General features: G+C 37.4%; 2 protein-coding genes across 2 annotated transcripts in view; both read right to left on the reverse strand.

Annotated features, from left to right (window-relative positions):
• The window catches only part of LOC121306486 (lysine-specific demethylase 6B-like), a 665,627-nt gene that overhangs the window by 408,553 nt on the left and 242,074 nt on the right, over positions 1-15,000 (reverse strand). The window lies entirely within an intron of this gene.
• LOC121306498 (zinc finger protein 660-like) overlaps positions 12,657-15,000 on the reverse strand; it is a 2,713-nt gene continuing 369 nt past the window's right edge. The window contains exons 1-2 of the mRNA XM_041238237.1: positions 14,796-15,000; positions 12,657-14,407 (exon numbers count right to left, since the gene is read on the reverse strand). The exon at positions 14,796-15,000 is cut by the window's right edge and continues 369 nt beyond it. Of these exons, the coding sequence (XP_041094171.1) occupies positions 13,110-14,407; positions 14,796-15,000 (1,503 nt within the window). The 3' untranslated portion in view covers positions 12,657-13,109. The remainder of the gene's footprint in view (positions 14,408-14,795) is intronic.

Genomic DNA, 15,000 nt, shown 5'->3' on the forward strand with positions numbered 1-15,000 from the left:
AAGAAAATCTGCTGCATCAGTTTGTCAATAAAGTAGGTACAGTCTGTCTGTTAAGAAACGCATAACAGCAAATCAAAGCAATGTGTTTGTACGCTACTGAACATTTGGTCCTTCACCAAAAATATACTCTTGTTGAAATACAAAGTCATAATTTATATTGTTGAAATATGTATACAAAAAAAATGCCACTTCATCAAGTTGAAAAGCAGTTTTTTTTAAAAATCATAATATTAAAATAGGGCATTATATGTATTTTAAATTGCCATGCATATTTTATCTGTATTTATAAATTAAATTGAGCAGAAAAGTATATACATAAAGTAATGTTACCATATTTGATTTACTTTTAGAATAATGATAACTTGACATTATATTAATAAAAGATTATGAGTTAAACATCTTTTTTTTTTTTTTTTTTTTTTTTATCACAGGACCACAAAGGCATGGAGACTGCAATATGCACGGTCAGCATGGAGGAGAAGTTGGCAGCTCTTGACAGTGAGTATTTTTTGTAGTGTGCAATGCATACTTGATTTAGGGACAACTTCTCAAAGAAAAAAGAAAATACAATATTAGGGAACAGTGTTGTGTAGTAACACTTAAATACACATTTTGACCAACAGATGGGCTGGTGATGTAGCATGTTAATATATACTGTGTGTGTGTGTGTGTGTGTGTGTGTGTGTATATGATACAGATATAGACTAATGGATACATGACAACAAGGAAATAACATTTTCAGAACTTCCCGGGCTGGTGCGAAGACTGGAGAAGGTTGTTAACCAACTGGAACTGCAGGCAAATAATCCGGATCCAGTTAAGCCAGTAACAATCAGGCCAACCTTCTCTGGTCTTGCCAGTAGGCCAACCCTGCCCAGCACCCCCAACCTCCCAAATGGGAAGGAACCTGCTGTAGAGTCCAGCTCCCCTGTAGCACATCCAAGCTGTGGCAGCAAGGTAAGTTCCCAAAAAATGGTATATATAAGTCACATTTTGATAATGAGGTTTAATATATATATAGACATAGATATAAATAGGTAATATTCTGATATATATATATATTTCAAATTCTCGTGTGTGTGACTGGATACTGACACGTGTTAAGACAGCTCAGTGGGTCCTGATGAATATGTTTGTAGTGTATTTTATTTACTTATTTTTAATAAAACATAATTGACAAAAAATAATGTACTTAATATTAATGTTTTAATTAGGCACCAGGTTGGATAACTGAGGTCCCAAAAAAGGTCCTACTGGACCAAATAGATCAACAGTCAATGAAGTCTCAAAATATCAAAGGGCATACCCTTATATACCCTTAAGTTATATTATACATACAGTACAAGTGATGTAATTCTTCACTACTTATTCTACTCTCAGCTTCCTGTCAAGGCCTTGGCTCTGTCCAACTCTCTTCTAGCTGGCCTTGTGCTTCACCATTCGCCTTCTGCAGCTTATTCAAAATTCTGCTGCTCGCCTTATATTTTCTCTGCCTCGCTTCTCTGATGCTACTTCTCTGTTTCATGTGCTACACTGGTTTCCTATCCATGCCCGTATCCAATTTAAGACCCCTGTCCTTACCCACCGCTCTCTTCACGTTCTGCGCCTTCCTACCTCCAAACACTTGTCTCTCCCTCAGGTATTCTACTGCCAGTGCTCTCCTTTTCCTCTCTTGCTCCCCAATGGTGGAACCAGCTGCCTGTGAGCATCAGGACTACGTTGTGTCTCAACACATTCTGACGCCTCAAAACTCACCTGTTTAGACTACACTTATAGATCCTGCAAAACTGCCCTTCTCCCTTTGTTCTATCCCATTCCTGAACTGTTCTATTTAGTCTGCTTGCTTATTTTCATTTTTTCTATTGCAGCCATGACAACCATTACCCTTGAGGTCGTGTCCCCAGCTGACCTCTGATTTTGAAAGAAAATGGAGACATGCTACTGTGAGGATGTCCCTCTTTAGCAGGAGGTGGGAGGGACTTCCTCCTCACAGCAGGGCCCTGATAGGGCAGCTTTTTTATATATGCTGAATGATTGATGGTCAGAGAGGGCCCATCCCATTTGATAGTGGTTGTCATTCTTTTTCAGGGAACCAGGTTTAGGTTCCTAACATTTTGCATTGTGTTAAAAGCATAACCATTTCTAGCCAACTGGAGCAGGTACTAAAATTGCAACCAATGAGAATCCAGCCTCAAGCAATTCTGCTTCAGCCAATAACCTAGTAGCTTACTAGAAAAGGCATTTCAATCACCCACTAGCAAAAGAACATTTAAAGAATACATAATTAAAAAAACAAACAAAACAAACAAAAAAAAAACGCTTTACTTTGGTGCCCTGAATAGCAGTTGAAAAAGAAAACAGAGATTATATCTTGTGATAACATCTATGTAAATATCTTGATGGATTGTATTATTAGGCTTCCAAGCCAGAATGCCTGGGAAGCCCACTGTTATTGTTGGGATTATTCTTATTCTTATTATTACCGGTCCAAGCAACGAATTTAAAAACCATCCAAATACTTGTTTACTTAATGAAATGTGTCTGCTAAAACAGCATCTAATTTACAGTAACTAGTTATAGCATCTACAGTGTCACTGTAGCAACTTGCAGAACAACAAAGGCCTTCTAAAAAGGAGTTACAATATTTATCATTCTTATCTGGCCTTTTAAGACTTTAGTAATTGGAAAGGATCACTCACTGGAGTACACTTTAATGCTAGGCATTTGCTAACTCTGTTTTAAAACTTCGCTATGGCACATTAACATAACACGATGCAATGATCACAGTATCATGTAGCAATTGTAGGACAGTATTGCACATGTGAAAACTTTAACAATAAAGCCGAAATAAACACTTTTAATTTAAAACTGGTTAACAGACTAGGAAGCACTGGAAAAATCAACTATTTTTATACGATGCAGAACTAAATAATTTTAACATATTTTTTCCGGACTTTGTGATACCTGCAGGGTGGATAGTAGCATCTACACATATCGACAATCACACTCCAAACTCTGTTGGCCTTTTTTATAGCTTCCCCACATTGTCTAGATGAAGACATTTCTGAGTCAACAAAAACTCCTAGGTCTTTTTCATAGATTCCTTCTCCAATTTCAATATCTCCCATATGATATTTATAATGTACATTTTTATTTCCTGCGTGCAGTACCTTACACTTTTCTCTATTAAATGTCATTTGCCATGTGTCTGCCCAGTTCTGAATCTTGTCTAGATCATTCTGAATGACCTTTGCTGCTGCAACAGTGTTTGCCACTCCTCCTACTTTTGTGTCGTCTGCAAATTTAACAAGTTTGCTTACTATACCAGAATCTAAATCATTAATGTAGATTAGGAATAGCAGAGGACCTAATACTGATCCCTGTGGTACACCGCTGGTTACCACACTCCATTCTGAGGTTTTTCCTCTAATCAGTACTTTCTGTTTTCTACATGTTAACCACTCCCTAATCCATGTACATGTGTTTCCTTGAATCCCAACTGCGTTCAGTTTGAGAATTAATCTTTTGTGCGGGACTTTGTCAAAAGCTTTCTGGAAATCTAAATAAACCATGTCATATGCTTTGCAATTATCCATTATCGATGTTGCATCCTCAAAAAAATCAAGCAAGTTAGTTAGGCACGATCTCCCTTTCCTAAAACCATGTTGACTGTCTCCCAGTACCCTGTTACCATATAGGTAATTTTCCATTTTGGATCTTATTATAGTTTCCATAAGTTTGCATATAATAGAAGTCAGGCTTATTGGTCTGTAGTTACCTGGTTCAGTTTTGTTTCCCTTTTTGTGGATCGGTATTACGTTTGCAATTTTCCAGTCTGTCGGTACCACCCCTGTGTCAAGAGACTGCTGCATGATCTTGGTTAGCGGTTTGTAAATTACTTCTTTCATTTCTTTGAGTACTACTGGGAGGATCTCATCCGGCCCAGGGGATTTGTTTATTTTAAGAGCTCCTAGTCCCTTTAACACTTCTGCCTCAGTTATGCTAAAGTTATTTAAAACTGGATAGGAACTGGATGACATGTGGGGCATGTTGTCAGTATCTTCCTTTGTAAAAACTTGTGAAAAGTAATCATTTAACATATTTGCTATTTTTTTTTCTTCCTCTACGATTTCTTTGCCATTTGTATCTCTTAAACATTTAATCTCCTCTTTGAATGTTCTCTTGCTGTTGTAATATTGGAAAAACATTTTGGAATTGGTTTTAGCTCCCTTAGCAATGTTCATTTCTATTTCTCTCTTGGCCTTTCTAACTTCCTTTTTGACTTGCGTTTGCAGTTCTGTGTACTCTTTCTGTGTACTTTCTTTTTGGTCCTTTTTTAATGCTCTGTAAAGTGCCTTTTTTCGCTGAATATTTTTTTTAATTGATCTATTAAACCATTTTGGCAATTTAGTTTTACATTTAGATTTGTCTACTTTAGGGATGCAATTGTTTTGTGCCTCTAGTACTACATTTTTGAAGAACAACCATCCTTCTTCTGTGGGTGTTTTCTCTATTTTACTCCAATCTACTTCTGTTAGTCTCTGTTTCATACCTTCATAGTTTGCTTTTCTAAAATTGTAAACCTTAGCTTTAGTCATTTACTTTTGAGGATTTTAAAAAACACTTCAAATGAGACCATGTTATGGTCTGAGTTTGCCAGTGGTTCTCTGACCTCTGTTTTAGTTATTCTATCTTCGTTATTTGAAAAGACTAAATCAAGGCATGCCTCCCCTCTAGTGGGTGCCTTCACAAATTGTGTTAGGAAGCAGTCATTTGTCATTTCCACCATTTCAATTTCATCCTTCGTGCTACCCACCGGGTTTTCCCATTTTATTTGGGGGAAGTTGAAATCCCCCATTAGTATGGCTTCTCCTTTGCTACACACATTTCTAATGTCATTGTATAACAGATTATTTTGCTCACTGTCTGAATCTGGCGGTCTATAGCATGCTCCTATTATTATGCCCTTTGAATTTTTGTCTGTTATTCTGACCCATATTGATTCGGTTTTATTTTCTTTGTCCAGGTTTAACACCTGGGCTTCAAGACTGTTTCTTATGTATAGCGCTACCCCTCCTCCTCTTCTGTCCTGCCTGTCTTTCCTATACAGTGTATACCCACAAATATTATATTCGTCCCCATCACTCTCAGACAACCAAGTTTCTGTAACACCTATCACATCATAGTTACCTGTTAGTGCAGTAGCTTCAAGTTCTAGAATTTTTGTTTCTGATACTTCTAGCATTTAGATAAATACATTTAATGGTTGTCTTACCTGAGTTGTTGTTCTTGTTTTGATGCAGTCTCCCTTCTGTTTTTTTGGTTGATTTCTCCCCCCTTCCTTTCTAGTTTAAATGCATCCGAACCTGCTCGACTGGTTACCTCACCCCATTCTGAGGTTTCTCCTCTAATCAGTACTTTCTGTTTTCTACATGTTAACCACTCCCTAATCCATGTGGCATGCATTTCCTTGAATCTCTACTGCGTTCAGTTTGAGAATTAATCTTTTATGCGGGAATTTGTCAAAAACTTTTGTCAAAAGCTTTCATAAAAAAAAAAAATTTTTGGGGGGGGGGGGCCCCCGTTAAATATCCTTAAATATGTTGAAATTTGTTACAGTATACGAATCTTATTTTTTTTAAAATAAGGGTAATAGGTAACAACTGGACAAACTATCACAGATTACCACTGGTTGTTGGGTAACTATTTCCATTTTGGATCTTATTATAGTTTCCTTAAGTTTACATATAATAGAAGTCAGGCTTATTGGTCTGTAGTCACCTGGTTCGGTTTTGTTTCCCTTTTGTGGATCGGTATTACGTTTGCAATTCTCCAGTCTGTCAGTACAACCCCCGTGTCAAGAGACTGTTCTAGCACGATCTTGGTTAGCAGTTTGTAAATAACTTATTTCATTTGAGTACTATTGGGTGGATCTCACCCGGCCCAGGGGATTTGTTTATTTTAAGAGCTCCTAGTCCCTTTAACACTTCTGCCTCGGTTATGACTTGTGAACTGTACCATAGTGTGAATGATTGACTTCAGCTCCATGTTATTATATGGGTTTATTCAGCCAGGTTTAATATCTCACAAGACTATATGCCAAAAATTCTATTAACACTACTTCTGAAATAATGTGTACAGTCTGTTCTTGACGCCATCATATTTAACCAAAATGCCACCAATCCCGTTTAATATACACATCACAGACCACCAGAAGTGGTATCATCCTAATTGCTTCCCGCCCACCTCATCTTCTGGTGGTGGTATTGTTTTTTTTTTTAAATGTACATTGAGCAAAGTTGGTGAGTAAAGAAATTGCATTAGAAATAAATTAATTTGCTACACAAGGAAACGGTTGAGGGGAGCAGCACTGGCAGCTCCATTTACTGCAGCCCCAGTGCATTATTGGTCTGGAGGGTTTTTTTTAAACAATACTAAACCTGCAAAATTGGGACAGTAGTCATCTATAAGGCATTCAGAATGTGAAAAAAAACATTTAAGCAAAGAAACAGGAACTTTGCCATCAACAATTTTCAATGGCAAAATGACAACATTTCTTTCTGACCCGGTAGCAAAGATTCACGCCCAGGAATCTCATTAAGTCAGGTACATTATATAAATACTTTACTTTCTACAAGCACTTGTACATGTACACATAACTAGTTTCAAAATGCTGTGAAAGAATGCATGGCAAATCGCCCGTAGGACAAATCCAAACACCAAGGTGGTCCCGACATTGAAAAAGGTTGGGAACCACTACACTAGCCCATAATCACTTCCCATTTTGAAGAGAGATGGCAGTCTGAGAACAGGCTTTCAGACTTCCCCAGTACATCACAGATTTTGTAAAAAAGACTACATTCAAGCTTGGCCAAATCCTATAATTTATACACTGACCTGTATTCATAAAACTTACCATCTCCTTTATCATACCAGGAATAGTGTTTAACATGACAGTATTTCATCGGGTGATGCATAAACATCATTTATCGTCTAAAAACAACCACTCTTCACCAAGTTAGAACAATGTGCCCTTAGAGACCAATTCACATTAGCACATTATCTGTGTGATTAATAAATCTCTATTGTGTCGTTAAATCACTTACTGGTGTAATTTCTGCATTTTAGAACACGTATTTAAGCCAATACTACAAATAAAGTAATCTATGTTTAATTATCCAGTAATTAAAAATGTTGTTATTTGTAACACATACATTAAATTGTCTGAACAGGATAGGTTACTTACTGCTGGGAAAACATAAATCACATTTGTAACCCTATTGTTGCTTTAAGAAAATGCCAGGCTTCGGTGTGTTTGTGTGGACTGTACATCAAGAAGAGGGAGATATCTTTATCAGAAGAGTAAGTAGACCCCGCAGTTTTGAGTTGCGACTTGCTCCCTATTTCCTATTTCCCTATAAGGATTCTGATGCTGTATTAACTCATGAGTAGGATTCTGATGATGTATTAACTCATGAGTAGGATTCTAATGATGTATTAACTCATGAGTAGGATTCTGATGCTGTATTAACTCATGAGTAGGATTCTAATGATGTATTAACTCATGTGTAGGATTCTAATGATGTATTAACTCATGAGGAGGATTCTGATGTATTAACTCATGAGTAGGATTCTGATGCTGTATTAACTCATGAGTAGGATTCTAATGATGTATTAACTCATGAGTAGGATTCTGATGATGTATTAACTCATGAGTAGGATTCTAATGATGTATTAACTCATGAGTAGGATTCTGATGCTGTATTAACTCATGCATGAGTGAGGATTCTGATGCTGTATTAACTCATGAGTAGGATTCTGATGATGTATTAACTCATGAGTAGGATTCTAATGATGTATTAACTCATGAGTAGGATTCTGATGCTGTATTAACTCATGAGTAGGATTCTGATGATGTATTAACTCATGAGTAGGATTCTGATGATGTATTAACTCATGAGTAGGATTCTGATGATGTATTAACTCATGAGTAGGATTCTATGGATTCTGATGATTCTGATGATGTATTAACTCATGAGTAGGATTCTGATGATGTATTAACTCATGAGTAGGATTCTGATGATGTATTAACTCATGAGTAGGATTCTGATGATGTATTAACTCATGAGTAGGATTCTGATGATGTATTAACTCATGAGTAGGATTCTGATGATGTATTAACTCATGAGTAGGATTCTGATGATGTATTAACTCATGAGTAGGATTCTGATGATGTATTAACTCATGAGTAGGATTCTGATGATGTATTAACTCATGAGTAGGATTCTGATGATGTATTAACTCATGAGTAGGATTCTGATGATGTATTAACTCATGAGTAGGATTCTGATGATGTATTAACTCATGAGTAGGATTCTGATGATGTATTAACTCATGAGTAGGATTCTGATGCTGTATTAACTCATGAGTAGGATTCTGATGATGTATTAACTCATGAGTAGGATTCTGATGATGTATTAACTCATGAGTAGGATTCTGATGATGTATTAACTCATGAGTAGGATTCTGATGATGTATTAACTCATGAGTAGGATTCTAATGATGTATTAACTCATGAGTAGGATTCTAATGATGTATTAACTCATGAGTAGGATTCTGATGATGTATTAACTCATGAGTAGGATTCTAATGATGTATTAACTCATGAGTAGGATTCTGATGATGATGTATTAACTCATGAGTAGGATTCTGATGATGTATTAACTCATGAGTAGGATTCTGATGATGTATTAACTCATGATTCTGATGATGTATTAACTCATGAGTAGGATTCTAATGATGTGATGATGTATTAACTCATGAGTAGGATTCTGATGCTGTATTAACTCATGAGTAGGATTCTGATGATGTATTAACTCATGAGTAGGATTCTGATGATGTATTAACTCATGAGTAGGATTCTAATGATGTATTAACTCATGAGTAGGATTCTAATGATGTATTAACTCATGAGTAGGATTCTGATGATGTATTAACTCATGAGTAGGATTCTGATGATGTATTAACTCATGAGTAGGATTCTAATGATGTATTAACTCATGAGTAGGATTCTGATGATGTATTAACTCATGAGTAGGATTCTGATGATGTATTAACTCATGAGTAGGATTCTGATGCTGTATTAACTCATGAGTAGGATTCTGATGATGTATTAACTCATGAGTAGGATTCTAATGATGTATTAACTCATGAGTAGGATTCTAATGATGTATTAACTCATGAGTAGGATTCTGATGCTGTATTAACTCATGAGTAGGATTCTGATGCTGTATTAACTCATGAGTAGGATTCTAATGATGTATTAACTCATGAGTAGGATTCTAATGATGTATTAACTCATGAGTAGGATTCTGATGCTGTATTAACTCATGAGTAGGATTCTGATGATGTATTAACTCATGAGTAGGATTCTAATGATGTATTAACTCATGAGTAGGATTCTGATGCTGTATTAACTCATGAGTAGGATTCTAATGATGTATTAACTCATGAGTAGGATTCTAATGATGTATTAACTCATGAGTAGGATTCTGATGCTGTATTAACTCATGAGTAGGATTCTAATGATGTATTAACTCATGAGTAGGATTCTAATGATGTATTAACTCATGAGTAGGATTCTGATGCTGTATTAACTCATGAGTAGGATTCGGATGATGTATTAACTTTAAAACGACTGCGAGTAGGATTCTAAAGAAGTAGTAACGCATGAGTAGTTCTGATGCCGTATTAGCTCATCAGATGATTATTTACTCAGATATGCATGAGTAGGATTCTGATGTTGGTGAGTTTTGCAGGGTTAAAAAAAACTCTTACAGCTGTGGCCAAAAGTTTTGCATCACCCAATACAATGAAGTAATTTTGCTTCATAAAGTCGAATGAAACTTGCTGAATAATGTTACATTAACGTATTGAATTACATAAGGCTTTGTAGTTTTCCATAGATTCTTAATGAAAAACTGACAAATTGAAAAATGTGACATTTTGAAATCTAGCATGAAATACTGTACTACTTATGGCTTCCGGTAGACACTATTTTGTAGTCTCTTTGATTAGATGATAAATATTTAAATTATGCTTTTACAAATGTTAAATTGTTTTTATTGTCTCAGTGCTAAAATTCTAGGTGATGCAAAATGTCTAGGGTGTTGCAAAACCTTTGGCCATAGCTGTATTGAAAAAGACATTCGTGGCAAAGGGGATTGTTAGTTTAAAACATTGTATTTAATACATTGCAAGTAATATGTAGAGTTTTCTAATCCAGTTTTGCTGTGAACCCAAGTAGTACTGTGTGACAGGTAGGACTTTTCAATCTAACTTATTCATTTTACTTAAAGATACACTTTCTGTATGGTACACTGTATGAGAAGCAGCTTTGAGATATTATTGTATTTGAATGAACTGTGTAGGTATTTGAAGCTGATGGAATACAGTAACAAATAAAAGCATAGGCGATTTTTCTGTCATTTAACAATGAATTGTATTTTCATGTAATTGTGCAGTGCTGTCCTCATTCACACGAAAGTTTTAAACAGGATATTATGAATCAAATAAGTGGATTTTGCTGAGGCTCCAGTGCCTTCTATACCCTCTTGTGTGCTAACATTACAGGATCCTTTTTCTCTACCAAAAGTAAAATCTCATTAACTGAAACACCACATTACATTTCTGGTGTTTACAGTTCTTTCAGGAAGGCATGTGCATATAAACTATATAAAAGGTCATTATTGTAATCAAAAAGTGTGCACTGCACCTCTCACTCGTGACCAGCAAATTGTCTGTAATTTGCCCAAACACTGTATTTTTAACAAAACTTTCAGTACATTGTAACCAGGGAGTCATAGAATAGCATCGTACAAAAACATGTACTCGAAGCAGAAGAATTCGTCTTATGTACTACTACTACTACTACTACATACTAATAATAATAATAATAATAATAATAATAATAATAATAATAATAATAATAAAAAAAAAATGAATACAATTAAAAAATAAAATTAAGTAAATATCGTGTTGAAAGAAAAAAATGACATTTGTATGGGTTTAAGTACTTTATAATGTTTATAGAAAAAAAGGACACCATGTAAAAATAAGATTTTTTTATTTATGTATTTTTTTTTTATAGGAAGAGTGTCAGATACAGCCCAAAAAAAAAAAAAAAAAAAACCTGGCCTAGGGATCATCCCACTAAAATTCGCTTGGTCCTGAAAGGGTTAATTGTACAGTCAAGCCTCATTAGAACTCTGATTACACAATTGAACAAGGTCCCAGTCTAGCACTGGATACATAAATCCCTTGCAAAATCTATAGAACTCGATGATGTTGAGATCAGGGCTCTGTGGGGGCCATACCATCACTTCCAGGACTCCTTGTTCTTCTTTACACTGAAGATAGTTCTTAATGACTTTCGTTGTATGTTTGGGGTCGTTGTCATGCTGCAGAATAAATGTGGGGCCAATCAGATGCCTCCCTGATGGTATTGCATGATGGATAAGTATCTGCCTGTACTTCTCAGCATTGAGGAGACCATTAATTCTGACCAAATCCCCAACTCCATTTCCAGAAATGCAGCCCCAAACTTGCAAGGAACCTCCACCATGCTTCACTGTTGCCTGCAGACACTCATTCGTGTACCGCTCTCCAGCCCTTCGGCGAACAAACTGCCTTCTGCTACAGCCAAATATTTCAAATTTTGACTCATCAGTCCACAGCACCTGCTGCCATTTTTCTGCACCCCAGTTCCTGTGTTTCCATGCATAGTTGAGTCTCTTGGCCTTGTTTCCACATCGGAGGTATGGCTTTTTGGCCGCAAGTCTTCCATGAAGACCACTTCTGACCAGACTTCTCCGGACAGTAGATGGGTGTACCAGGGTCCCACTGTTTTCTGCCAATTCTGAGCTGATGGCATTGCTGAACATCTTCCAATTGTGAAGGGAAGTAAGCATGATATGTCTTTCATCTGCTGCTAAGTTTCCTTGGCTGACCACTGCGTCTACGGTCCTCAATGTTGCCCGTTTCTTTGTGCTTCTTCAAAAGAACTTGGACAGCACATCTGGAAACCCCTGTCTGCCTTGAATTTCCGCCTGGGAGAGACCTTGCTGATGCAGTATAACTACCTTGTGTCTTGTTGCTGTGCTCAGTCTTGCCATGGTGTATGACTTTTGACAGTAAACTGTCTTCAGCAACCTCACCTTGTTAGCTGAGTTTGGCTGTTCCTCACCCAGTTTTATTCCTCCTACACAGCTGTTTCTGTTTCAGTTAATGATTGTGTTTCAACCTACACATTAAATTGATGATCATTAGCACCTGTTTGGTATAATTATTTAATCATACATCTGACTATATACCTACAAAATCCCTGACTTTGTGCAAGTGTACCTAGAAGAATTGATGCTGTTTTGAAGGCAAAGGGTGGTCACACCAAATATGGATTTGATTTAGATTTTTCTTCTGTTCACTCACTTTGCATTTAGTTAATTGATAAATATAATCTATTAACATGTCTATTTTTGAAAGCATTCTTACTTTACAGCATTTTTTCACACCTGCCTAAAACTCTTGCACAGTACTGTATGTATATATATATATATATATATATATATATATATATATATATATATATATATATATATATATACATATCATTTTTTCATTAGTTCTAGAATCGTGATGAATTTATGTCAAATCATCCAGCCGATTGCCCAGTAAGGACAGTGCAGTCTCGTCTCTGGATGCTATATACCGGGTCAGGATACTCATTCCAATCAATTGATTTATTTTCAGATTAAGTTTAAATGCTAAACCCTGAAATTTACCACACTGAGTTATCGATTCCTCCTGACTCATATAGCAGGTAAGCTGCAGAATAGACTCCTTTCTGCACATTCCTGCTCCCAGGCACTGACTGCATTGACTGAGTTAAACTAGAGACATGTTCACATCACCGCCCACTTTCTCAAGTGCATCTTTACCATTTAAAATGCCTGCTCTTAACAGTGATATCAAAATATTATTACACAGGGACTCATAATGCAAAATGTTTTTTCCCCCCCTGGATGAGCGACAAGTCCCATTGAACATGCTCTTCAAGGTTTTTGTCCTCTGTGAATTCGCTGGTGTTTTTTTAGGTGTTGCGATTGTCTGAAACACTTCCCACAGTCAGAGCAGAAATATGGTTTCTCTCCTGTGTGAATTAGCTGATGTGTTTTCAGCTGTCTTGAATGCCTGAAACTTTTCCCACAGTCAGAGCAGCAAAATGGTTTTTGTCCTCTGTGAATTCGCTGGTGTTTTTTCAGGTCTCCTGAATCTCTGAAACTCTTCCCACAGTCAGAGCAAAAATATGGTTTCTCTCCTGTGTGAATTCGCTGGTGTATTTTTAGGTGTTGTGACTGTCTGAAACTCTTTCCACAGTCAGAGCAGAAATATGGTTTCTCTCCTGTGTGAATTAGCTGATGTGTTTTCAGCTGTCTTGAATGCCTGAAACTCTTCCCACAGTCAGAGCAGCGATACAGCTTCTCTTCTTTGTGAATTTGCTGGTGTTTTTTCAGGTCTCCTGAATGTCTGAAATTCTTCTCACAGTCACAGCAGAAAAAAGGTTTCTCTCCTGTGTGAATTCGCTGGTGTATTTTTAGATGTTCTGAATGTCTGAAACTCTTCCCACAGTCAGAGCAGCAATATGGTTTCTCTCCTCTGTGAATTCGCTGGTGTGTTTTCAGAGTTCCCGATTCCCTGAAACTCTTTCCACATTCAGAGCAGTAATATGGTTTCTCTCCAGTGTGAATACGCTGGTGTCTTTTGAGGTATTCTGACAATCTGAAACGGTTCCCACAGTCAGAGCAGCAATATGGTTTTTCTCCTCTGTGAATTCGCTGGTGTGCTTTCAGGATATCCGATTCCCTGAAACACATACCACATTCAGAGCAGCGATACGGTTTCTCACCTGTGTGAATACGCTGGTGTTTTTTCAAGTGTTCTGAACGTCTGAAACTCTTCCCACATTCCGAGCAGCAATACGGTTTCACTCCTGTGTGAATTCGCTGGTGTTTTACAAGGTGTGCTGACTGTCTGAAACTCTTCCCACAGTCAGAGCAGGGATACGGTTTCTCTCCTGTGTGAATTCGCTTGTGTGCTTTCAGGATTCCCGGTTGACTAAAACACTTCCCACAGTCAGAGCAGCGATATGGTTTCTCTCCTGTGTGAATTCGCTGGTGTGATTCAAGGTGTGCGGACTGTCTGAAACTCTTCCCACAGTCAGAGCAGCGATACAATTTCTCTCCTGTGTGAACTTGCTGGTGTATTTCAAAATGCTCTAACGGGGTGAGACTTTTCCCACCGTCAGGATATTCTCCGCTGCCCATCCTCGCTTTAGCTGCTGGACTGGAACCTGGAAAATATGAACAGGAAAGAAAGTATGAGAGGCTGCCTGTTATGGTATGTGGCTGGGTGGTGGAGTGGATTAAAGCATGTGAATTTCAGCTGTGGTGGCTTCCACTGGGGGTTAGAAAAGCAAACAAACTTAAAACCGAAGCAAAGTCAGTAAAGACTGTTGCTGGTGAAACTGTGCCCTGAGATCAAAATCTGACTTCAAAGTTCTCCTGTAATGTTTTCCTCCCCGCCCCACCCCCAAACAACGGCAACATTATATCTATATTCCAAGTTCTCCATTAGTGAGTCCTATCGTGAACTGGTTGGAAAATACCTAGTAATCTTATCTATATGCTCCCTCCCCCTCCCCCACATTGTGGATGTCACAGCTACTGGGAGTCACTCACCTGCTAGACTGCACTCTGAATATGACCGCCCCTTTCCCCCTCCTTGCATGCCATTCGCAGAGCCTTGGTCTCTCACGCAGATTCTCTCCAGCACCACACTACACTCCCGTAGGTGTACAGGGATGCTTGGTTTCAGGTCCTCGGATTCTTCATTCCCTGGTTCCATGTGGTCAAACTCAACTTCAGGGGGCTCTTGTTTAATTTC

Source organism: Polyodon spathula, chromosome 48, assembly GCF_017654505.1.
Source record: "Polyodon spathula isolate WHYD16114869_AA chromosome 48, ASM1765450v1, whole genome shotgun sequence".
Lineage (NCBI taxonomy): Eukaryota > Metazoa > Chordata > Actinopteri > Acipenseriformes > Polyodontidae > Polyodon > Polyodon spathula.